A 27,434-nucleotide genomic window follows, 5' to 3' on the forward strand; every position below is an offset into this window, starting at 1 on the left:
TAATAAGAAGGTGAGAAGGCGAAGCGTATTTATTACTTTAATGGAATATCAGCAATTAGGGCTACAGATAGAATCAGTAGCGCTGACAAGGTGCAAACGAGAGTGGTTCAACCGGATGCGTAGGGCCGCCACCCGAACTAGCCGCGTTAGACATCAAACAATTATACCTATGTGGGACTATCGACGATGCACCCTTCAAATAAGAACTATATTAGCATATGCTATACAGTCAGAGTCACTTGTATTGGCGATTGTAACAAAATAAAACAATACCACCGATGAATTAACATACAGAATGAGCGGAACGAATGGATTAAGTGAAATACAATCAAACAAGAGGTGTACGTGCCGGGAATCTAAAATAGATAAAGATAGCCTCCCGATCAGACTTAGTCCAAAGGATTTGTTGGAATCCATTTTGTGCACTGCCATTTGCAAATTGTTATTACTAGATAATGTCATTTGGATTTTTTATTTAACCTTAACATTGCAATATAAGGTTGCAATTCAGCCAGTCTTTTGGGCATGTTTACACACTTTTATGTATTTAGGATACAATGGATAATGTTTATTTTAGCTTCTATATAGTCAAGCAATCCGAGGATGGGGTGTGTTGATAATTTTCACGCCAAACTACATTAGACGTGAAGAATGAGGAAGAGTGAGCGGCTACCTGAAGGCGCCAGCACCGTTCAACTGCGCTGACTCAGCAGGGGCGCACTCCCGCGCACTGCCCGCCATTACCGCGCAACTTATCATTACGTCGCGCGCGCACTTCGCACTACCAAAAACACTAGTCATCCGACTTCCAATTCCGACCAATTAACAAGCCGACTGCAATTTGTAATATAAAAACCCGACCGTGACGAGATGTCGATAATACGTGTCCTTGTTAACTACTGTGGGATTTTTATTTTCCTTAAAATTCTGTTCCACCGACTGCAATGTCAACAACCTCGTGCGACCTTTTCAGCTGCCATAAAATTATGTAATGCTCGAATTCGTTGCGTAATAAATCAGCTTAGTACTGAAATTGAATTTCCTTGAAACCTTTTATATCCAACTGAGTTTACCTCTAATACCTTAGTGAGAGCATATTTCGTCTAAAACAATTTATTTGTAAATACTTTGTGTATTAGTATTAAATAGTCAGCAAGTACAATAGTTATTAAAAAAAAAAACATTGAATGCAAGATGGCATGTTCTATAGAAACATAATCATTACAAGATATTTTTGTAACCAAATATAGATACAACTAAGTATATTTTAAATGGATATATAAAAAGTAAGTGATGAATATAAAGGTTACCATCTGTTATTACTAGACGTATCGTAAATCTTTTGACAACAGCTTTCATGCAGAGAGCGGCCTCAGAAGACGTCAGCCGACAACCAACCGAATATTTCTCATTGTGCTGTCATCATATTAACTGACAGTACACAAAATAATCTGCTATTCATTTAATATTCATACATACAATTACTTGCGAAAAGCTGCCGTTACGACAATACCATCATCTCTCACATCCGACGTCGAGCACAATTAATTTAATTCACACTCCCACCGCAACGCTTCTACATTAGATCAGAGTTATAATGGCTATTTCCACTTTATTCAATTGCTTACATTTCACATACCATATTGTATACCGGGGCGCTATGAGAATATTAGTGCCACGAATCTTTGTATGTATAGATCATTGTTATTTCCCTTAAATAAGGTTGCATTCTAATTCATCGCATAACAACAAGGTTTTAAGTTTTAACGTAATGTACATAGTGGATTTAAGTGCCGGTTAATTGATAGGTGCCTTGTCTGTAGACGAATGAGATGTTGGTCGCGGGACGCGAGAGGCTCGAAGCATTCAATTTGCTCTAAATCAGCGCGGCGAACACAAGCCCGAACCGCAATTAAAAACCAGTCGAACACGAGGCTGCAGGATATAATCTGCGTCAACACTCCCAATGACCGTCCAATTTCAAAATATTAATCTACGAGATAACATTAAATTGGTAACAAGCAACCCAAATTATTGGGCTGTTGCTGTGAAACCAGCATTTAACTACTTTATTTGTACAGTTTTACACTAACATATTTCACAAGCTTGTTTTCGGAATCATTATAACCAGTTAACCACACACTTTTGCATATGCAACATTTCCATTTTAAAATGTTAGTTTTTACTGCCAACAAGCCACATTCCTGTAAAGAAATCGAAATGTTGTAAGCGCCAGCCAACCAGGATAATGATTTTTAGTTGATAAAACGCAAGTTCCTACATAAGTATAACTAAGAAGCAAAAATGAATGAATAGTCAAGTGACTAACAGTAAAATATTTCAACACCTCATTAGAATTACAACACAAGACTGAATGAAATAATTGTACACATTGTGTCTCGGAACACAATAAAGTGGGGGAATGAGATCCGTCGGTTCGCATTAATACGTAGAGGTGATAACGCCAGACACAATAGAGCGAGTCGAAGTCTTGAGACAATTGGAAGCGTTGCAGCGTCAAATGAGATGTTCCCTCAAGAGCCAATCTCCCCGTTCAATTTGCTCTAAATCAGAGACACGCGCGCGCCCTGCCTCCTGTAGCGCCCCGACGGTATGCAATTATATTACTTGTAATTTTGCACGCATAATTATAAACGCTATCAGATGACGACGTGAACGATACATAGTATTTATCCTGGGGGTTAATTAATCCAATATCGCGTTGGCTTTGTGATTCAATTTGAGGATTAGACGTGTTTGATGTGCAAGAATAATTGAATGTGTACTTGCTAACGGATTAGGTTGTATGAACATCATGTACGCTATCACCATAATTATAAGCTACGTTACTTTCAATTGAAATGATCTACTGACTGAAGTAAATTAGAAGTAATATCAATATAATGTTATGCAAATATAAATGTTGACAAATAACTATAGAATTAGAACTACAAAATGTTTTTCCACTGATATATTTCGCTGTTTACTAAGAGACTTTACTTTTGCCCTGTGCTAGTTTTCAAGCTTGATTTAAAATCCAAAGTTAAATTGTACCAGCGTATACAAAAAAAACACCGAAATATCAGCTGGAAACCGAAAATGTACGAACTGATGAAAGCACTTTCTCCAGACAATGGAAACGTAAAGCCGTGGTTTAAAAAAAAATTAAATTTCTTTGAAAAATGTTGCGTGCGCGCACTTAACCTCACTGCAAATATAGTGGGTAAACACAATTGGGTAATCAGAAACAAAATAGCTTTCAATTGAATCATTTAATGTAGAAGTAAACAGGGACTTTCAGAAATTACTTGACGAGCATAAACAGTGAACCAATGTGGTTAAAACTGTGCTCTAAATTTTTTATATCGCTTTAATATTTATCGCTATAATTTCATATTACAGGATGAATTTTATTATCGTATCGATAATTTATAATGTAACAATATCGTGTCAGTGTTTATCATAATATTCTATATTAAAACTTCAATAACATTTCCAATAAAATAAATATGCAAGATTTGCACTATCAGATCTCTACAAATAAAGATAAATAAAATCATGTAAAAACTTAGTGCCGTAATAAAGCGACAGACTCGCCCGAATAAACTCTTAACGAATAGAGCTCCTTTTTCACATTACCGTTAGGCATTCTAAAGCAAGAAACAAAGTATTGAGACAAAGTTTCCAGTTACCTAGTAGTGTCTTTTCAACGTTCCCCTCGGAATACGTAATTTGTTCATTCATTTCTTTTGTGATTGAAATAACATACATTGTTTTTTGTAACATATTATTATTTACAAAGGGTAGCGTATCCATGTGTGTGTGGATATAATTGTGCTCGGCCCTAAAATATGTTCAATTGAAAAAACAATATTCACGTTTCTTTTGAAAGATATTGCTTGAATCTCACTACCAAAGAGTCGTGTAAAGAGAATAAAAGAAAAAGGTAAACAGATGTATGGCGAATCACATTTCTTCAGAGGAAGTGTTGTGGTGGGGTAATATTTAATTATCCCGTGGCGGAAACACGAGGCGGGGTCGCGTTGACCCCACCCGCAAACAAAATGGCCGCCGACGTTACAATTACATTCCTTTATCAACCCGCGGAAGTCGCCACTTTAATATTTACAAGTCGGGATCACCGAACGGACCTAGTGGCTTTTCCTTCTTTTGTATTTATTCACAATACTGGAAACTTCTGGACATTTAAATTACATATAAAGTACTATGCTTACACAAACATATCCACATAGAGAATTTATTAATTTAATCACATTTATTACAGCTTTCTTTTCACATTCCTTAAGTCGTATTAGACACACAATTACGACATGCATCAAATAAAAAAGCAAATAAAACAACCGTCACAATTGGATTAATAAGCGCGTCATAAATTTAAAAAGGTTCGTCGCGGACGTGTGACATGCTCTTATTAAAACTTCAAGTCGGCTCTCAAACTAGATTTGACCTGACAAGTTCCATCACAACAATTTAAACTTTATCCATAGCGTATTAAGGCTCTAAATTGATCAGATCAGAACATACTCGTTCGGTTCTCGGTACTTTGTACTGGTAGGACCGATACTCATCCTAAGTTGGCGTGGATAATCTTGCACCGCCGCAAATATGCTACTGACGCTGTCTACCGTTTAACTTAAATAACGTAATACATGCGTTAACTGCATAAAAATGACAGTCATAATTACATTACATAAGCAGTAAACGTTAGTCTATTATACGGAGACAGCTAAAAATACTTTTTACAAAACTTTTGTTCCACAATCGGGTGTAAATTACAGTCCGCTAGTCATGCATGTAAGTTTCATTTTGAAAATAAAAGAAATAAATTTTCTATATTTTTTTTATTCCTACGTAATGTGGACTAATCGAAAATTTTACTTCTTATACAAACCGAAAATAAAGAATAAATCATTTTAGAATATGTAAAAAATAAAATATCATTTCGCAACCGTAAACTGGCGGGCGCGTTGATGTCTTTTGTATAGTCGTCAAATTTAACTGTTGGGAACGAATTATCCGCAGAATTTTTTACAGCACAGGTCGTTCACTCTCGCAAAATGGCAATAATTTATGCATGTAACTAAATAAATAAATCGACATTTAAAGAGCGAACATTTCGTATCAATCTTAATTAATACACGCGCGAAAGACGAAGAGTGAATAAATTGGTGTATTAAAGGGTGCATGAGATATTTAATTATTGTCGATTTCGATCAACGCAGGCCAGCACTTGCGTGACATGGACAAAAGGGACAATCTTAAAAGAAGCTGACTTCTGAATACAGTCACTTGCAGAAGTGTACACCTTGTGAACATTTTAACGTTTATTGGGTCATAAGTGCAGACTATCAGTTCAAACACAACAATTTTGAAAATGCTCTTCTTCAGCTTTTTTACAGTAGATTTTTGATCACCTTAATTTTAAAACACATAAAATACACCCTGAAAGTTCACAATCAAAACGATACTGCAGAGCTGATTAACCACGGAATCATCATAACCACCTAAGGAAGCAATCACAAACAATGCCTATAAACTCAAGTATCATAAAATACAAATATAGAGACAGGACAATTGCAGCATCAATGGTTATGAACACTTTTCAATTGGACAGTACGATCGCGGTGAACACTTATGCGCGGGCGCCTCCCGCGGTCCGATTAAATGCTCGAGCGGTTCGTGTAATGAAGCGAGATAAATCAACGGCGTCACACGCACCCGCTCCCGTGACTCATGACCTCATCGCGCAGTTTGTCATTTTATTTGCACTCGTTATTATTGAATCAAGTTTTCAGCGAGATTGTATCTATTACGAACGCGTAACATAACTCATACGATGCATGTTAAACCGATATGTAAAACACTTATAGTTTTGTTTCTTTTTACTCATTTTAACACTGGTTGAATGCTAACCCTTTATAGTTTCTACATACAATTAAGTACATGATACATATTATGTACAGCCTTGGCCAGAAGTATTAGGCACCCCCAATAAAGTTACTACACACTTGTGCTATTTGAATAATGAATAAATATTCTATTGAAAATTGATCTTGGTGTCTTAAATCACTATTAAAAACAATGAGTGGCAAATTTTAGTGGTCGATTAACAACTGGTGCAACAATGACCAAATATCATAATTTCTTACAACTTTGTTTTTGATGTTTTGTCAGTCTGCATTTGAAAGTCTAAGCTTAAAGCTAGAACATTTGTGGTTTTGTGATTAAAACGAGAAGAAATCTATCTGAAAATGCCAAAAACAAACGAAATTAGTTTTAAAAATCGTGTTAATTTCGAACTTTTCCATGAGCAAGGTAAGAATCAGAAAGATATCGCGCAGTTAGTGAAATGTTCGTGGTGTTCAGTGCAATCAGCTATTAAATGATTCGCTGAGACTAGCATTCACACAAATAAACCAAGAACAGGCAGAAAACGAGTGCCTACTAGCCGTCAGAATAGGAAACTTATCTGTGGGTTTGTAAAACACAGAAAAAAAACTTCTTTGGAGCTCGCTGCCGCTTTAACTGAAGAGATTGGAAACCCGATAAGCACTCGAACTGCAAGACAGAGGCTGGTAGAAGAAGGCTTAAAAGGTTGCAAAGTCAGGAAGCATCCGTGGCTTTCAGGAGGCGACAAAAGAAAACGACTTGAGTGGGCTCTGAGACACCAACATTTCACGAAGGAGGATTGGTCTAATGTGCTGTGGTGTGATGACTTCCAACTTGAGGCTAGTTTTACTAATTCAGTCTATAACACAATAACAACGATCAATGTAATGTTAGTCTGCAATCTTAAATGTTATAAGGTTTTGTAATGTGTGATTTTTTTTCTAATTTACAGGTATTTTAAACACCAGGTGTGGCGTTCGTGAGGCGACGCAGAGGTGAAGATTATCACCTAGATTGCGTAGTCTCACGCATAAAACACGGCGCAGACAATGTAATGATTTGGGGTTGAATGGCTGCTGATGGAGTCGGTCAAATGTTCAATTGCAAAACTCGCATAAAAAGTGAAAAGTACATTAATGTGCTGGAAACTGCTCTCGTACCTTCGTTTTCGTGTTTTTTAAGTGACACTAACCTAAATCGTGAAATTCCATCAAGGCATTGCTTTGTGTCACAAGTCAGCCACCACGTTGCGCTGGTTTACTGATAATTGTATTGATCCGTTGAATTGGCTTGTCCAGTCCCTGGACCTAAGCCCTATTAAGCATTTGTGATGTATTTTAAGAAGAAAAAATAACAGAACACTCGAAAACATCAAAAACTGCTTCAAAAAACGAGTTAGTGCAAAAATGGGATGCATTTTCAACAGAGGATTGTACAAAACTTGTACGTAGTATGACCACAGAGATGCTGCTGTCATAAAATCAAAGGGTGACTTAACAAAGTATTGGTGTTTTTATAATGTTCTAATGGAAATAAAGTACTTTAGTCATTACAATTAGTTTTATTTCTCTGTAATCTTGAAATATGCAGTAATTTATAGGGTGCCTAATACTTTTGGCCAAGGCTGTATATGATTTCATATTAATTGTCAATAGCTTGTAGCCGTGTAATGTTCACAAGGCGTCGAATTTATTGATAACGATATTTGTCAAGAAATCAGACTCGTCATTATTGACGACCACGATGTTAGAAGATCTAAATGTGCTAAAAAATGTAAACTTTGGTACTCATTTCTTTTTACAATATTAATAACAATACGCCTGTTATGTTCAAAGAAGTATTAAAGACCGCCAATTTCGCCTATTACAAAGTTACACGTCAATGCAGTATACCGGGCGCGTTACCTACTCATTAGAATAAAGTAATATAAATTAGCAAAGACAAAGATAACCCGAAACACACTCTACTGCTTAGATCTTAAAGGCAATCAGTAAACGTATAGAAGTATATAATTTAATACAAGATGCAAAGCGCTACACGTATCTAAGAAAGGCCTACATCCGACAATAGGTAACTTCAAGTTATGAGTGATGATAATAACGTTGAATAGTTTTCCGTATACCATGAAATACGCTAAGGTACGTGTGGCCTGACATATTGAACTCCTGCCAGCAATATTGAATATTCATGTGTCATAGAACTTCTCAAGCCTCACGAGGCATTTCACATTCCAATACGAAATAGTCCGTATTTATGATGCAGCTATTTATGGTATTCTAGATCCAATTTACATGAAACTAAATAATTATGTCGGTGACCGTCAAGATTATAAATATGTCATTTGGTTGGTCGGAAAAGAAATAACTTTCAAGACCCAAAATTTGTTGACATTACTAGTAATTAATTAAATTTTAAAATCCACCCGTATATCACCAATTTGATTAATACTTCACTTCAAAATCGTAGTGCCATTATTTTAATCTCGAGAGTAATAAATTGGTATATTAGATAATGGAACTAAAGCTATGTTTAACCGCAAGCTTTACGTCCTTGAGTATTTTTAACTTTGGCAATAATAATAGTTACTCATACCATACATTAACAGAGAGATATTACATTAATTCTTGTGTGACAGAATATATAATTGGCAATTTATCTAAATGTAGAGTTAAATTCGAAAGCAACAAATTTTAAAATGCAATTTAAGATTAAGTACGTAGCCCTCCAACGTTTTAAGTAGAAACAATAAATTCATCGACACTAATTGGTGGTTTTCTCCCATTTATCAGCTCATTACATCACAGTAGCGCGAATAAAATAAAATATGTGTGCGGAGCGGTCCGTGCGCCGTGGGCAGATCATTCGCATGCGATAAGCGTCGGTCAGGCACATCGTAAATTCAAAGAGCAGGCCCTGCCGAACTACAGACCTGATTGTGAGCCTTAATCAGTTGTATGCCTACTCGCTGCCTCGGCCGCCGGTACCGCGCCGCTCCTCTGCGCCTGTGCCCAGTCTTCATACGACGCGGCCATCTCTTAACTGAGCAATGAGCGCGTATATTATCAATTTAAATACATACTATTAAAACTACACTATTTCATACTATAGCAGCAATATCATATTTTTAATTATTGGACATAATAATAAAGCCTGTCAGCATATCGTATTTATCATCCCACTTGATATTCGCTCGTTCTTCGAATAATTCCAATCAAATGCCGTTCACACCTTATTTATTTAAATTAAGCAATCATAAACCGGAAAATCTGCCTACATATATTTAATGATCAGAAATGATATCGGAATAAAACTTTCACAGTATTTCACGCGCGTAATTAATCGGAAATATAATAGTTTGTTTAAAATGTTACATTTTAAGCACATTCCATGCTTTTGTACACCAAATACGAATGTTTGGAAATGGATCCACAGTGCGACTACAAATCCGAATTTATTCGAGCGGCTGCGCTTTGAAGACGGCTACTGCGTTGCATGCATGCAGATGAGCGAACAACGTTTAATCGTTTAATGGAGACTGCATTAATGTATCAGATTGAATGTTTATTTTTTTGTTCAAAATAAAATTACCCTTACCCACTTACACTCGTCTTATTGTTATTGAAATCTTTTGCACATATATGTGTCATGAACTTGTAGTCCTGTAGCCATAATATTAAATTTAACCCATTACTATACTATGAATGAAATTACTATCCGAAGTGAAAGTAGGTTCAGGTTTTGTGTCCAGGACGTTGACCAACTTACGTTGAAGTCTATTGGAACAATATTATCCTACAAATTGTTGATAAATCAATAATAAATACGAATACAATACACAATAATACGTTGTTGAAATTGTAAACACAATAAATGCAATACACAGCTCGTGACTCGAGCACCAGTGAACTTTAAAATCGAAAACATTGTTTCGAAAATTAATCGATATTAAAGCCACGGTATCGATAGCATTTACAAAGCATGCACGCGTGCGGCAGAAGCATTGGCAATACAAACATCGCCCCACAATTCCATTATAACATTCTACCGTACGAGAAAATAAAAGGTCTCAAATTTACATAGCACGAGTGACCCGATCCGCAGCTCTCGGTGGAAAACCACAAAATTCACGACGTCCCTTTTCAACATGCCGCTGCATTTAGCGATATGAGAAGAGAAAGAGCAGAGGAAATAGATGTTGCTGTACTAGTGGCGTGTAGTAAATGTCATGCAGAACAAAATTTCAATTTCATTTTCAAACATTGGTTATGCGCGTGAGTTACAACGTTCGTGCACGTAGCAGCATAACTACTTTTGTATGAACATCTCGCGTCGACTCAAAACTTTTTGACCTATCATAAAAATCATAGGGATCATAAATTGTCTTCTTTCCCTCCACAAGGCCTGCCGATAAATTGTAAATAAATCCTATAAGCCAGATACTGTCGCAACTTTAATAGAATCTGGAGCAAATGTAATGTAAATGTAAATTTTACAGTGGCCCAAGGCTCTGATCAAGCATTGGCACTGACTATAGATCAAACTTCAAGATAATGGAATAACTAGATTACGTACCTAGTTCTATGTAGATCACGTTCAAAGGACAACATTTTAGGGCTGTTAACAACAGAAGACTAGATACGAGTTAACTAAAATTGGACGTAAAAAAGGGTCATCACGACATGAAGTAGTGACACAATATTAGCAATGTAACAAAGCTTAGCACGTAATCTTAGTCTACAAGAATAAATGAAATAATCATCTCATAACGCAACTACTAAAAGGGTAGTAGAACGACAAAGCGGACAATGTTATCTGAACGTCAATCTATCGATCACGCAATTACCTATAGATAAATGTTGCGCAAATGCACGCGATATTTTAGCGGCCATTAACCGGTCCACGTAACACATAACCATGGCAATTAGTACATAGTCCGGTGAGCGACAGCGTGCCTAAACCGATTATATCCAGCTTTATCGCGAGATCGCCGCCGTGCTCCTGCTACAGCAACAATACACGTGAACAGATTCCTACGCCATGACCGACACGCACAACAAACCAGATCAACTTACTGCACGAGCAACAACAATTTTCGCCGATTTCCAACCGGACACTACGACAAATATCTACCAGCTTATCAAAGCGCGCGTTCCTGCAACTGGAATTGCAGTGTTATTCTGAAATCATAATTCTTGTAAAACATGACAGCGACAACGCCAGTATAAACAAAATAGTGACAAAGATTGATAGAGGACTAACAAACAAATAATATTAGAGTAAACAAGGTGCCCTTCGGAACCTGGTAAGCGGAAAGGTTTTACTAACAGCAATATATTTTACCGGCACCCTCGTCGTGCAAGCGAAAATTGCATTAACATTTTTTGACAGTCACTAGTCGAAGCGATGACGAGGACGTTTAGTCTCAGCGCTGACAGTGAAAAATTACGACTCCCAGGTCGGCGTTGGCAGTGCGATCGCTCGATAGTTCCTAATGTATCGCTGTCAATCGCATGTTTTGACGTGCGGAATCACTCCTTACTATCTGAGAGCCGACGCAGCCTCTGGTGGCGCAACGATCGCTTAGTCATCACGAGTAATAGAAGCGTCACCTCCTCTCTTTTGCAATTTAAATGACAGCAATGTGCCTTCTAAAACGTATGCAAGAAATTATCACTTAACAAAGTTCCGTCTGAAGCATTTCATACCACCAGATTAAACAAGTGTTAAAACGTGTGTGAGTATTTCACTAGTTGTCAGCACAAACGCAAGGTTTACGATTGCAGATGTTGCGTAAAATCCATGAATAAGAACATAAAATACTCTTCTGTAAACCTCAGCAAACCGCCCTACATGCAAATCAAGTCACGGTTCGACCTAAATTACTAGTTGACTACATCTAACTGTGACTGACTCAGTGAAGCCGAGTAATGAGCTAAATTATATCCATCAGACAACGACACCACCACAATTATGTCGCAATTGATGCCAAATCTAAATTTTTAAGAAAAACAGCTCTATTATAAAGAGATTTGGCGATGACGGATGCGCATAATATCAACATTATTTGACCAACCATCACACGTAATTACATGAAATCGTCTCCAAGATATTGTCTACGGCTATTCAAATAGCAAATTACGTTTTCTCAGAAATGCTCACTTCCCCACCATTAAAACTGTTTAATAATTGATTTATGTTCCAAGTGATTTCATGATTCACTGATACTTGTCCTATCTGTAAAATCTAACACGTATTTGTCAGACCATTACATAGACTACTACATGACTGTTACCGTAATAATTCAACTACGTATATTAAACTACAATTTCTCACGAATTCCTTAATTCCTATGCAATGGACCAAATCTTTGTCAAGTTACTTAACGAAAGTTATTGCAGCTCATAACTTAGCTTGCATATTTTATACGAAGACATGAAGTAAATTAAGCAACAATATGGATGTAGCTTGGTACAATTATTCGTGTGTTCAACAAGCCCGGAGGCTGTACGACAACGTCGCGACGACTGCGCTCTCACGCAAATGCCAGCGTTATGAAACCGCTGCGAGGTTGAAGCCCTATACCGATAAACCATTACTCATAGACCCGTGCAGTTCCGCTCGTGTTCCTTTTTCGGTCTTTAGCATTAACAGTCAGACGGGATGTGATAGAGATCTTCATAAATTGGTTACGGCGAGAGTATTGTTATATTACTGGCATTACGTTCCCCGAGAGCGTTCTATGTGTCACCGTTTGCTCCAGTTTTACGGACACGCCAACATTGCCGTGGGAAGTGGTTGCGCACTGTAATTGCACTCTATGACATCAAAATATGTTCTGAATTAAGATATCGCCTCAACAATGTGACAAGCTTGATGTAATTTATTATGCGTTCTTCACATTGAGACTAGTCTTATGTATTTGTAGAGAGGCATGTCAGTTTGATTCAATTAATTATTCAAGTTGGTTCAAGCAACTATTTGCAAAATTGTACAAAATAATTGTTTAATACGGGCGATGTATTGCTTTATATGTATACGACGTGATTTATCATTTATTTGCGATTTGTATAATTGAAATAGTTGAGAGGACAGAATAACTCAGTGTTTCAGTGTGCGGTCTGGCCATTCAATCAGAGTCGGCTTTGTCAACCGATACTTGTAGGTGCGCGTGCGCAGATCAATTTGCTCGCGATCTCGATAGCGTGAGATAGTCAATCTCTAACGAGCTACCGACCGGTCTAGTACTTCACCACTTACTTTGCTCTCTATATGTTTCAAGTCAAAAATGTTATTTCTACCTTGATGTCATATAATGCGATTTATAAATAGGCTGTTCATAACTTTCATGAACGTTGTAGTTGTTAAATACTAGTTCAGAATATCTAGTGCCGTGTTTTAAAGCTGTTTCGCTACCGGACATAGACTTGATGAGAAAGCAAAGGGAATATCCCTTGACGCCCACAATTTGTATAAAATCTTTAATTATTCTCAATCTGACTCCCTACACCTTTTTCCGAATTAAAACTAGCTGACCCGCGCAACTTCACTTGCGTCACATGAGAGAGATTGGGTCACAAACGTCCCGGTTTCTGTGAAAAAAAATACTGGAACTCTGCTCCTATTCGTCGTAGCGTGATGTTAAATAGCCTATAGCCTTCCTCAATAAATAGGCTATCCAACACTAACACATTTTTTCAATTCGCACAAGTAGTTCTTGAGATTAGAGCGTTCAACCAAACAAACAAATTCTACAATTTTATAATATAAGTATAAATTACATATTATTATATTTTTATTCCTAAAACCACGCGATTTTCTAGTTTCCACCGACTAATTGGAGCTATGGCACATTTGCATACTTTATTCCGCTATTAGTCCACAGATAAGGGTTACCTTAAGGCATTTATGGCAGGACATAATTTTCGAATTCAATATCTTAAAATGTCATAGATAATAAATTTTCAATAAACAGCAAACGTGGAGGGTTACAGCTGCCAGTCACTTTCATTTCTCGCGTGAATAGAATCAGTTCCGTTGGAGTGGCGCCTTAATCGTATGTCTTACACAATTTTGACTCAAAGCTTTGCCAATAAGGAGAGATTTAAATAATATTCAAATAACTATAACTCATAGAGTTGACGCTGTTTTCGAATGCTTTGAAAGATTAAGTCATACTTGAACACTGAATAAATCATTGGTGTATAAACGTAAACAATCTAATTTGTTCCTTTAAACATGATATATTTCAACCTCCTAAACTAGAGCAAGCATTTATTACAACGAAAGTGTAATCGAGCAAGAAAGTTACGCAGTCACAACCAAGGACAACATTGTAAGAAGGAACTTGAGAAAGTGACGATTCTTTTCACATGTAATCTGTTTACGGCTGAAATACAAAATTATCTCCCAAACATATGAAGTTTGCCAGTGGGCAATCAATCATAGCAACTGAAGGGGCGCGAAAAGCCGCAGACGCGGGAACCGACGGAAGGCACTCTTATGAAAGCAACGAATAATACACCACGAATCAATCATAGATTTTGCGTCGATCCATCAAAAATTTTCATTGAAAAAATAACCATGTTATTATAATTCGATACGTGGCTCTCTGTAAACTTTTTACTTTCATATCTACTATATAAAAATAAGTCGGGTTTTCCTTCCTGACGCTATAACTCCAGAACGCACGAACCGATTTCCACGGTTTTGGATTCGTTGGAAAGGTCTCGAGCTCCGCGAGGTTTATAGCAAAGAAAATTCAGGAAAAAATTCAACAGAAAGGCGAAAAAACAGAGAAAATCATTTTTCTCATACAGCGCCATCTCTGATACATAGCATGTACTACATACCAATATTTGTATCGTATTTCTTTTAATATTTTTATTTGACAGCTACTCATTGTAGATGGTGCCGGTGCGTGATATATTGTTTGACAGAGAATTTCATGTGAAAAAACGGTATTGTGTTCAAAAAAGTAAAAAATATAAGTTATTCGTTTCCTAACATTTTAATTGGAAACCAACAAATCAATTACGTGTATTGTGCAGATTTTTATTCGATTTCAACAGCAGGCATTTTGTCTTTAAGGTGGTAAGTTAAACTGTGTAAATTATGTGGATCGTGCATTTGAGGTTAAATTCACTACTCTGTCCATAGTCCAAAATGCCTAGAGGACGACGTGCGAACATCGGCCGCCGCACAAGACATGCAAGCCAGCAACAAGTGTATTCACAGAACTTAAGCGAAGTAAGACAAAATATAATAAGAGAAAATGCCCGATTAAGACAGCGCGTGAGCACACGAAGATCATTGGCATCATACAATCGCTTGGCATTCCAATATGATCCCACTGCGAACTACAGTAATGATGAAAATTTAGATATTGGACCAATGACGACTGTATGCCGATATTGTAATGCGTTAAAGTTTAAAAGAGAAACGGCTGGATTGTGTTGCGCAAGTGGAAAAGTCAAACTGGATCCATTACTTACACCACCACAGCCACTGAAACAATTGTTCGATGGAAGTGATCACGATTCCTACCATTTTCTTCAACACATCCTTGAATACAATAACTGCTTTCGCATGACTTCCTTTGGAGCTAATATCATTCGAGAAGGCGGCTTTATGCCGACTTGCAAGGTAAAAGATACAACACACAGAACCAATCACTCACACTAACAAAATGAATTGCAACAATAAAAACTACATATACACCAAACACTACACCATCACACGATCAGAAGTTACACCGTATTCTTCAACAAATGATTGTTTGCAATTACAGATACAAGGACAAATATATCATTTGCATGGTTCAATGGTGCCATCACCGGATGAGCCGCATCAATTTCTGCAAATATATTTTATTTCGTCGATGGTGGATCAGCTGAATGTGCGTTGCAATATACAGGGAACACAACAGTTAAAGAGACGAATTATAGAACAGTTGCAAGCATTTTTTCACGCTAATAACGCTGTGGTTAATATGTTCAAAACAGCATTGGAACAAATGCCATCGGATACGCACAAATTTGTCATAAGAGCGGATTGTACCCCAACAGGTGAACACGTGCGAAGATTCAATGCACCCACCGTTAATGATGTTGCTGCAATTATTGTTGGCGATCCAACTAAATCGCGAGACATTGTCGTTCAGCGAAGAAGCAATATCATGCATCGTGTAAACGAGACACATCGTTTGTACGATGCGTTACAATATCCAATCATTTATTGGCAAGGGCAAGACGGATACGACATCACGTTGAAGATGGTCGATCCAATTACAGGTAAAATATTCACACACTAATTATATTGCTATTATTGGTTTCTATTAACAATTCATTTAATTTTGCATTTTCAGGTGTATCAACGAATAAAAATCTAAGCGCAATGAATTACTATGCGTATCGTTTGATGATTCGTACACATGAGGAGAATGTCATTCTGAAGTGCCGTCGGCTATTCCAGCAATTCGCTGTCGACATGTATGTCAAAGTCGAGACCGAACGTTTAGCGTTCATCCGATACAATCAGGCAAAGCTACGATCTGAGGACTATATACACTTGCGTGATGCTATTCATTCAGATGGCGATGTTCAGAATGTTGGACGTCTGACGATTCTTCCATCATCATATATCGGAAGCCCACGCCACATGCACGAATACGCTCAAGACGCTATGACGTACGTGCGAAATTATGGAACTCCGGATTTGTTTATTACGTTCACTTGCAATCCGAAGTGGATGGAAATTGAACGTGAGATGGAACCGGGACAAAAACCGCAAGATCGCCATGACATAATCGCCAGAGTATTTCAGCAAAAACTCAAGGTTATGATGGATGTGCTTACTAAGTATCGAGTTTTTGGTGACACACGTTGTTATATGTACTCGGTGGAATGGCAGAAGCGTGGACTACCGCATGCTCATATCCTAATTTGGTTGCTGAACAAATTACATTCAAATGAAGTGGATGACATCATATCAGCTGAAATTCCTGATCCAGTCACTGATCCCCATCTACACGACATTGTGACGACGCAGATGGTGCATGGACCGTGCGGTGCTTTGAATCCATTATCGCCTTGCATGGCTGATGGAAAGTGCACAAAACGATATCCGCGACCGTTAGTTGCTGAAACAGTCACAGGGCACGATGGATATCCAGTTTATCGTCGGCGTTCAAAAGAAGATAATGGTCGAACTATTAAAGTCAAAGTTCAAAATCAAGAGATTGAGATCGGAAATGAATTCATTGTACCATATTGCCCGCTGCTATCACGAATTTTCGAAACACATGCAAACGTTGAGAGTTGTCATTCGGCCAAATCAATCAAATATTTGTGCAAGTACGTCACAAAAGGCAGCGACATGGCTGTGTTTGGTATTGCGTCGGAAAATGCGAATGACGAAATCAGCAACTTCCAAATGGGCAGATACGTCAGTACTAATGAAGCACTGTGGCGATTATTGTCATTTCAAATTCATGAAAGATATCCCACAGTTGTACATTTAGCAGTGCATTTGGAAAATGGCCAAAGAGTTTACTTCACTGAGGCTAATGCCGCACAACGAGCTGAGAGACCACCATCGACAACATTGACTAGCTTCTTTTCAATGTGTGAAACAGATCCATTCGCAGCGACGCTGATGTACGTTGAAATGCCCAAGTATTACACTTGGAATCAATCAACAAAGAAATTCCAACGTCGCAAACAAGGCACCCCAGTTCCAGATTGGCCACAGGTGTTTTCCTCTGATGCACTAGGTCGTATGTATACTGTTCATCCTAGAAATGATGAATGTTTTTATTTGCGACTGCTGTTGGTAAATGTACGTGGACCAAAATCATTTGCGCATTTGAAAACTGTGAATGGCCACCAATGCCAAACATATCGAGAAGCATGTCAACTATTGGGTTTGCTGGAGAACGATTCTCATTGGGATTTAACACTTGCCGATTCAGTTGTTTCATCAAATGCGTACCAAATACGAACGCTGTTCGCAATTATCATCACCACATGTTTTCCTTCACAACCAATGCAGTTATGGAACAAATACAAAGACGACATATGTGAAGATATCTTGCATCGTTTGCGCATTCAAACGAATAATCCTGACATGCAAATAACCGATGAAATCTACAATGAAGGATTGATTCTGATTGAGGATCAATGCTTGACTATTGCAAACAAGCTACTGATTGAAGTAGGAATGATTGCGCCAAATCGATCGATGCACGATGCATTCAACCAAGAATTAAATCGAGAGCTGCAATACAATGTTGATACATTTCAGGAATTTGTTCAAAATAATGTGCCGTTACTGAATGAACAGCAAAAACAAGTATACGAAACATTAATACAAGCGGTGGACAATAATACTGGTGGTCTATTCTTCCTGGACGCACCTGGAGGGACAGGGAAAACATTTGTCATTTCATTGATTTTGGCCACTATTCGATCAAGATGTGACATAGCTTTGGCGTTAGCATCATCTGGAATTGCGGCGACTCTTCTAGATGGCGGTCGTACTGCACATTCTGCGCTTAAGTTGCCACTCAATTTAAACACAATTGATACTCCAACATGCAATATTTCCCGATCCAGTGCAATGGCAAAATTGTTGATGCAATGCAAGCTCATTGTTTGGGATGAGTGCACAATGGCACATAAGAAATCACTTGAAGCACTTAACTTGACACTGAAGGATCTTCGGCGAAATAACAACATCTTTGGCGGCTTGATGATATTGTTGGCAGGCGATTTCAGGCAGACTTTGCCAGTAATTCCCCGTGGAACGCCTGCAGATGAATTGAATGCTTGCCTGAAGGCATCACCTTTATGGAATAACGTAAAAACATTATCGCTAACCATTAATATGAGAGTTCAACTTCAAAATGATCAAAGTGCTGCACAATTTTCCAAACAATTGTTAGCTGTTGGAAATGGAAAAGTCCCAGTTGATGCGACATCTGGATTAATTACTCTTACCAACGACTTTTGTCGATTTGTAGACTCTCAATTAGCTCTTATTGAAAATGTTTTTCCAAACATTAGTGAGAATTATCAGAATTATGCTTGGTTAAGTGAACGAGCAATTCTTGCCGCAAAGAATAATGATGTACACGCACTGAATTTCACCATTCAATCAAAAATAGCAGGCGATTTGGTGACATACAAATCCGTTGATTCTATAACAAATCTCGATGAAGTAGTAAATTATCCGACGGAGTTTTTGAACTCTCTGGAGTTACCAGGATTTCCACCACATAACTTGCAACTCAAAGTTGGTACAGTTATTATGATATTGCGTAATTTGAATCCACCGCGACTTTGCAACGGTACTCGACTTGCGGTAAAAAGACTTATGTCGAATTTGATTGAGGCAACCATCATTAACGGAAAGTACGCAGGTGAAAATGTATGTATTCCTCGAATACCAATGATTCCGACCGATCTTCCGTTTGACTTCAAACGATTACAATTTCCAGTTCGCCTTGCGTTCGCAATGACAATTAACAAGTCGCAAGGCCAATCGCTTAGTGTTTGCGGGATAAATTTAGAGAATCATTGTTTTTCACATGGACAGTTATACGTTGCGTGTTCACGAGTTGGTAAACCATCCGCTTTGTTTGTGTTAACGTCAGACCAAAAAACAAAAAATGTGGTTTACCAAAGAGCACTTCAATGAATCTTCGAATAATTTGCGGACACGTATAACGCTTCGATTCAGTATTTACTTTGGATTCACTTTCATATACTTAGAGAAGTTCAACTAAATGACACTTCATTTTTGTATTCAAAATGAATTCATTACTGTTGTGAAATGCAATATTTTTTTCCTTTTCAAATATAAAACATAAAAAAATGTTTCTTCATCTCTTAATCACAAAACGAAATGTTACATAAAACGAAGCCATTTGGTGGCGAAACGGAGTTCGCCGGGTTTGCTAGTACCCATATAAAAAAGTACATTAACATTGATCTAGTGTCTATCATTAAGCGAAAAATCCTCTATCTGAAGTCCCGAGTAGCGCTCATTTACTTACTTAGTATTAAATAAAGATAATGACTTTCAAATAATTGTCTGCAGGTGCAGTACAGTGGCAATAAGCGATCTCACATGAGATTGAGCGCTCAGCCAGCATGTCTTCACGAATCAGCCAATTCGATCTCGCTTCCGCGAAGAGCGGCAGCCACTATTCCAAACCAGTCAAACGCACGACAAGTGCACAAAGGGCGTCGGAACGTGGCATTGTAAAGTGGCTTTAAGTAGGCACAACTTCCTCCTCGAGCAGTGTCGATACCTACGGGACGGAGCGGAGGTCGACACTCACAGAATCTACGATTCACTTATGCAGGCAGGAAACTTGGCTGCGAGGAAAACTCGTGAAACGCTCAACACCGGATGGTTTTGTTTTAACATTCACTCAATTCCGTCGTTATCGTGTCGCTTCATCTATTGCTTTGCATACTTAACTCAGCACTCTTGAAGTAACATAAAATTACCATATATTATATACATGTATACAGCTTATTTATTTCTGATATAACGATTATATAGCGTAAAAGCTATTTGAAAATTTAACTTAAAAAATTACGACCCAAATACTTTACTTCATTACAACATTTAGATCTATTTGTAATCTCACCAGTAAGCGATAATTTATTTTGGACATCTAAGTAATAAGGTTTGTGCTGAAGTCTTACTAACTATCAATAATCGCCCATAAAACATTTTCTTTCACAAATCATTACCCAATTTTGTACCAGTTATTTTAAAACTATAACATGCACTAGATGTTGTTGAAAGTTACTTTTTAATGTTTAAATAGGTTCTAATTTTAATAAACTATAATAGTTATAGGAATATAAATTTTAAAGCCAATGAAACTACAAAATTAGCTGATCTCAGTGCAGCTGGCCGGCTTCACTAATTTAACTCGGTTAGCTAATTTATCCGCTATTTAGTCGACGGTAAACGTGAGATCCATATCGCGTATTCTGCAGTTTAAGTTGGCTTTGGAGGCGCGCATCGAATTCGCGGCAGGCGGGCCACTCGGATTACATACACGAACTACAATTTACCTAGTTCAGTTAATTATTTACCTTACAAAGATTATCAATTTTGTTAACACCGACATGATACTAACTTTGAATGAATTTGGGGTACATATTATTTTATGTGTTAAACTACATACAGAAACTATACTAGCACATCTCATGGGAAGCTACGCTGTGTCTAACTACGGTTGCATACGGATTTTTTTATTTCCCCCACGACACTATCAGAAATAGCGATGACCAGAAGAACTAAGACCGATTCTTTAGTCTCTGAACCATGTAATTAAATGACGGATAGTAAAACTACTACAATGCGAATTTTAATATAAATGCAAATAATATAATATATTCTTATTAATCAAGACTGGCCGTGGCCATAACTCTATTCAAAATTCATAGATATGCTGCAACCATAAGAGGAAGTCACGGGTGTAATCGTTGCCATCTCACCAGGCCGTTGTGGTGCTGGTTGCGAGAACATTTAAATTATCGTGAAGTTAGATCCGCGCGCCCATAATCACACCGTTCATTTGTAAACTAGCCAGCTAACAGTACAGTGCGGCCAACGAAAGTATCGCCATCAGATACCGAGGGACGTTCAAGTTCAATATTATTCAGAACTGAGAAAAACAATCGTGGCTCGTTAAATTGCGATAGCGAGTACGCGATTGTCCGCATCGAGTTCCTTACCTTATACTCCTATCTATTGAATTCTCTACACAGTGAAATATACGCGACAGCGAATTCATATAATACAACATTTTAATGTGAACTAACTGCACAACATACACTCGTGTAGACACACGTTGGAAGCACATAATGGAACAATCAAGAGACGTAAAATGCACGCCAGAAAGTACCGACCTAATTTCAATTGGAGTTAAAACAACTACTAAGAAGACCTCTAGCGTCAACGTATCAATCCTAAAGGTTGATAGGCCATGGCGATCAAACCATGCTAATGAGGCCGGCCGGTTAAAAGGGACAATTGCCTGGCAGCAACTGTGAAGCTCTCTATCCTTTAGTCATTTAAAGGCTGTATTTCTTACGCTCCTACGTAGAAGGGAATAAGAATGTTGTTAGACGTTGATTAATCACTTTCTAACTTGGAACACGGTTAAGAAATTGTGCTACTGTGTTCTGAATATAAATTGAAAATGCAAATGCCTAAAGAGCAAAAAAAGTATCATTGCAATATTACATGAAGTGACGCAAACACGAATGAATGAAGATACAGTTCGTATGGCGCTTACGCCAATTTCCTGCTTATAAACTTTAAACAAACGAACGGGTCGGTGTCGTGAATGTCTTGAAGTTACGCAAAGCAATTAGTACGACATTTGGCGCCGACCGACAATGACTGCGATTGAACTGAATGTTAATTCATAGGTAAGCATCGCCTAGATATTCCAATCTATAGCATTTTATTGTAAAAGTTTATAAGTTTAGGTTTATTTTACCAATTATGACGTAGCAGTGAATCACACACTCATCCCGGTCATCATTCAACGTGCCGTGAAAACAATACGACATACATAAGTGTCGCAACAACACTACCTGCAGAAAATGTAAGATAAAATGCAACAAACCATTGAAAGATAATACAAAGTCATCGATCCGATAAATCTATTGCTACCACTATCTAGGCAGAGCATACAAATACGAAATTGATTGCTTCGTGTGGCGAGTGACATTTCAGTATCTGTGAAGAGGCGAATGCGAGGTGTGTGCGGGGAGTGGGGGCGGTCTTCACACTGACATTTGAATAGGTCTGTCTCGGCATGTACCGGCACCCAGCGACGGCCAACGAGAGGCGACAATGTTCAACGAACACAGAACAACATTCCCATTGAAAAAGAAAATTTACTTTTATTTAGCGCTTCACAACAATGGACCTTATTCTTGCGGATTTCGTTGGTTGAAGTTCAATAATTTCTTTATTTTACAGATTTGCACAATTAAAGCTTGCTGTCTATCTGAAACTATGAAGCTGACAGCACGAATTGATTATTTTTTTTACAATGATACAGCGCACTGATCTTTGTTATAAAATAAGTTATAAGCTAGTACCTAAACAGGTAAAATAATAATTCATGTTACAGAGTGTACAGGGTAACTCTCCCAAAACCAATATTTGGCGACGGTGCTAGAGATACCGAACATGAAAGGCGCATTAAAAAAATGGGGAAAAATACATTTTTCAGTTTCTTAAAGCCGTCGGTCCTGCGCCTGACCTCTCACTGGTCGTGTCGGTTATCCGTCCCACCAAACTATGAGAGTGATGGAATAGAGAGTGTACCTGTGTATTGTGCACACACTTGGACACTATAAACAAAGTCCTGCACAGATGGCCAGTTTCAATGAAACTGACCGCCGTAGCCGTATATCGACTAGGAGGACATTATATACGTTTGTCGATGACAATGCCAAGATGGAGTTCAAAATATAGGTAATATCTTTATATATATAATTCTTCTGTAAGTGTGTATGTCACTGAACTTCTCTTAAACGACTGGACCGATTTTGATGAAATTTTTTGTGTGTGTTCAAGGGGATCTGAGAATGGTTTAGATTCACAATTTTGTCCGCTGGACAATGTTTTTTAAATTATGTTTTACAAATTAAAGACGTGTGGACAGGACAACGTCTGTCGGGTCCGCTAGTATAAATATATGATCGGAAACTGCAATGTCCATGATTCATAACATGTACGAGAGTTCACACAGAGAAACATCCCAAACAATAAATGCGTCATAACGCTTCTGCATTAGATTATCTGAACGCGATACGTGTTCTGAAATAATGTTATAGCTGTACGTCTCCGCTTCGGGAAACGTGCTGCTAAAATATACTGAAATAATATTACGTAACGTTCCTCATGAAGTATCGTTTTAAAAGCAAAATAACAAAGTCGTTTAGCACACTCGCTTCCTATTCTTCATATCTATAACTTGTTAAAGGTAAAGATAATGCAAAAGTAATTGAAAAACGTTATCCTCGCATTATATTTGGTACAATGACCTATGTAAATTAAGTAGCAGAACTATCGTCTCTACTCACTCGCAGTTTCAGGAATCCTCGGTGGCTATGTGAGAACTTCGCTAAACAAAGTTTCCTGCGAATTGTTCGTATATATTTGTATAAGAAATGAGGAGCAAAGCAGGAAACGTAAACTTATTTTTTATCTGGATACAGGTGTATATATCTTGGCAGTGAAAAAAAATCTAGCATACTTGGAAAAGACATAAAAACACTGTCTGCATCACTTTTCCAAGTAAATGAGGAGATAAGTTAGTAAAAGGGGGTTATTACCTGACAACTCGAATACAAAGTGGGCGTTCATTAATGCAAACTGCATTTGACGCTTGAAAAATAGTTATGTTGGCACTAGTTTTTCAGGTGATAACAAACAATTTCGTTTAACTGCATTCGTAAACAATACACTGAGCGATTCGAATGCTGTTGTATTCAATGTTGTTTTTCTGTGTTGGGAGATGTAGGTACATTCGTGTTAAACCTAGATGTAGGTTTTATAAAGTATATCTTAACATTTTAAAGACGCATTTGGTATGTCAAACGAGTGTAGGCTCGTGTCAGTAATGACAGGTGTTAAACATGATGGATACGCGTATGTCACGAGATGTTCACCACATGTTAACACCTCGCGTTCGTTGCATAAAAAGCTTATCAAAAGAAATTAATGAAAAACTAATATCGGTATGCACGCGTTCAATATGCCAGTAAGATTATATTGAGTCACGTGTCTCTTAAAAAACGATGCTCAGTACTCAAGTTCCATGTACAAGTGATGCTTGATCTCTACGCTTAATACATGACTATTTCAACTACCTTGCACGAAGTTTATGAACAAAAGATATTTCGAATTTGAATATGAATTTTATTAAGAGTCGGTTAAAAATAAAGAGCAGAGAAAAAATCTCTAGCTGATGATAGTTCAGATCATAATACAATTCTAAATTATCTAACAAGCTGTCAAGGTAACTAACCATAAACAATCTTCCCATCATCAAATCATAAAAAAACGTCAGTTAAATAATTATGGTGACGTTAGATCAGATCCACATTTGTCATAAATGCAAGCGACTAATTCGTCCCAGTTACGGAAGCGTATCGGCAATAAACATGCAAATAGCGATACACAAGTTCCACCCGCGGGGCCGCCAGGGCTGGCGAGCTGGAGAGGCCAGGGGGTCGCATTCACCACCTGCACCGCTAATTGCCGCGCCTCCTAGCTGTAAACAGTTACACCCCGCTCACAATGACCGCGTGCATTCCCTACAATAGTAACACACGCTATTAAACTTGTAGCTTTGTAACTACTCGTACTGTTTTATAGTATTTTTGTTTGTTTTCCTATGTAAAAATACTGCTATTAGTGCTTTAGTTGCTAGTTCATTTTTTTCTGCTGAACAGATTAAAAGGACATTTACACATTTTAAAATATTTACATATATATGTAATCCGCAAGACCGAAAACTCAACAGACGTATTGATAGAGCAATGTCGATTGTCTTACTAAAATATATGTATAAAAACCTGTATATTTACACACTCTTATTTGGCAGATGTATTAAATTTGAGATATAAGACCCGTATGATAGTCAATAGATATAATAGAACCTTTGAGTGCCTTGCAGAGATTCAATGGGCAGGCGTGACCTAACGCCGAAAGGCAAATTGCTATTGTTTATAAACAAGTCGCGAACATATTGCATGAAACAATACTAGGAAGTTAGAACACATTGTATGAATGCAAGTAAATAGATAAGTTATCGATCATTCATCTATTCTATTACGATTTAAATAAGCTTTTAACTAGCTAATCAATAACATTCGAGAAAATATATACAAAGTTGATGCAAAAACAAAAGGTGACGACAAAAGTAACTTTGTGGTTTAAATTATTTTCATAAGGATTCGATTTTATTGGAGGTTATTCACGAAATATCGATAAATGACGTGACCCAATGTTTATTCTAAAAGCGTCACAACATTAACAGCTATTATAAACATGAAAAGTCAATTCTAGGATGTATCAATAGATATAACTTCCGTCACGTCGCGTGAAACGTTTCTTCGTGCGTACCGGTCACGGCGAAGACCTAACATCTTACATTAATATTGTGTTTCCCAAACAATAGATATAAAGACTGGATGTGACATCATAAACTGCTATAACACAAAAGTATTATAGCACACCGGTCGTTCAAATTAAATACCATAACACTTGCTTTTTTGCCTGTATATACGGAAGATACATAATAATATACAAACAAGACTATATTCGACGTTTATATACGATTATACTAAACTTATTCGAACTAAAGTTATGAAAAATAAAATTTATAGTAGTCACATAGGTCACCGTTTTAAAAGCTAACGAGGTAGATATTAGAATGGGAGTCAATCTAAGCAACTGTCAGCATAAACCTCGAGCATACGTGTATTATTATTGAAACACGTCGATTAGAGACTGGCCAATTACCATCCATAAGGTATTGTGGAGAGTTTAGCACAGCGCTGCAACCAACAATTTCTATGTCGACGGTATTGAGTTACGATGCAGCGAGCTGATGCTTTATTATCCGGTCCATCTCTTCCGCCCTTGTTGGTCCGCGATCACTCGTGTCGCCGACATAACGGTCCCGGTCGATACGTCCGCATTATTAATCTTACCATTGTATTAGCCAAGAACATCTCACAACATGTGCGCATTGATAACAGTAATGGTAATCCCGGTTGTTTAATGCAATCAATAACTTCGATTACCGTTACGTGACACCTACCTTGCCTACAGACTGTCGCCTTTTAATTTACAACTTTGTTTATTGGTTTAGTGTAGGTACACGCTGACCTACTTTGGGAGGACATAAAGGCGCGAACAAGTGCAAGTGTGTAGTCGGGAACATTCGTCGCGTGCCCGCCCACCGTCATCATCCAGGCGGCGCGCACTGTTCACCTACCCTCTCTCCAATTATGATAACCATCACTCAAGGCGAGCGGAACGAAAGGGGGCAGGCACCGGTTAAAACGTAAAATTACACTTAAATTTTTACTCGACGGCGGGCACACAATAAAAAACAAATATTCTCATGGCGAGTATCGACGAAACGTGACCGGCCTTCGTCAAAATAGTCGGCCGTTGTCTTATTGGGCGGCGCTTTACATCAGCCCAAGTGCTAAAGTGTAAAACGCTGCAGTGAAATTTATAAGCTTCACGTCACGAATATTGAATAATGACTTTACAAATTATCAGCGTCAACGCGTATTAAATTATTTATTATCGCACAGAACTGTCACGTTTCGAAATAATTATGTTCACTTTTATTTCTTACGCAACGGAGAAACTCGTGCAAGTTAGGTCTTAAGTAACAAATTGAAACTCGCTAACATACCACGTAATAAGTAATTATTTCTGCTCAATATATTCTATCG

At 37.7% G+C, this 27,434-nt stretch overlaps 2 protein-coding genes across 3 annotated transcripts in view; one reads left to right on the plus strand and one right to left on the minus strand.

Annotated features, from left to right (window-relative positions):
- The window catches only part of Su(var)3-3 (lysine-specific histone demethylase Su(var)3-3), a 233,573-nt gene that overhangs the window by 177,008 nt on the left and 29,131 nt on the right, over nucleotides 1-27,434 (minus strand). The window lies entirely within an intron of this gene.
- LOC142976259 (uncharacterized) lies at nucleotides 14,548-19,936 on the plus strand. The gene is made up of 4 exons (XM_076119548.1): nucleotides 14,548-15,552; nucleotides 15,698-16,199; nucleotides 16,274-16,722; nucleotides 19,904-19,936. The coding sequence occupies exons 1-4, from the start codon at nucleotides 15,073-15,075 to the stop codon at nucleotides 19,934-19,936; spliced, it is 1,464 nt and encodes a 487-aa protein (XP_075975663.1). The 5' UTR covers nucleotides 14,548-15,072.

The sequence above is a fragment of the Anticarsia gemmatalis genome, chromosome 10 (genome assembly GCF_050436995.1).
Source record: "Anticarsia gemmatalis isolate Benzon Research Colony breed Stoneville strain chromosome 10, ilAntGemm2 primary, whole genome shotgun sequence".
Taxonomy (NCBI): Eukaryota; Metazoa; Arthropoda; class Insecta; order Lepidoptera; family Erebidae; genus Anticarsia; species Anticarsia gemmatalis.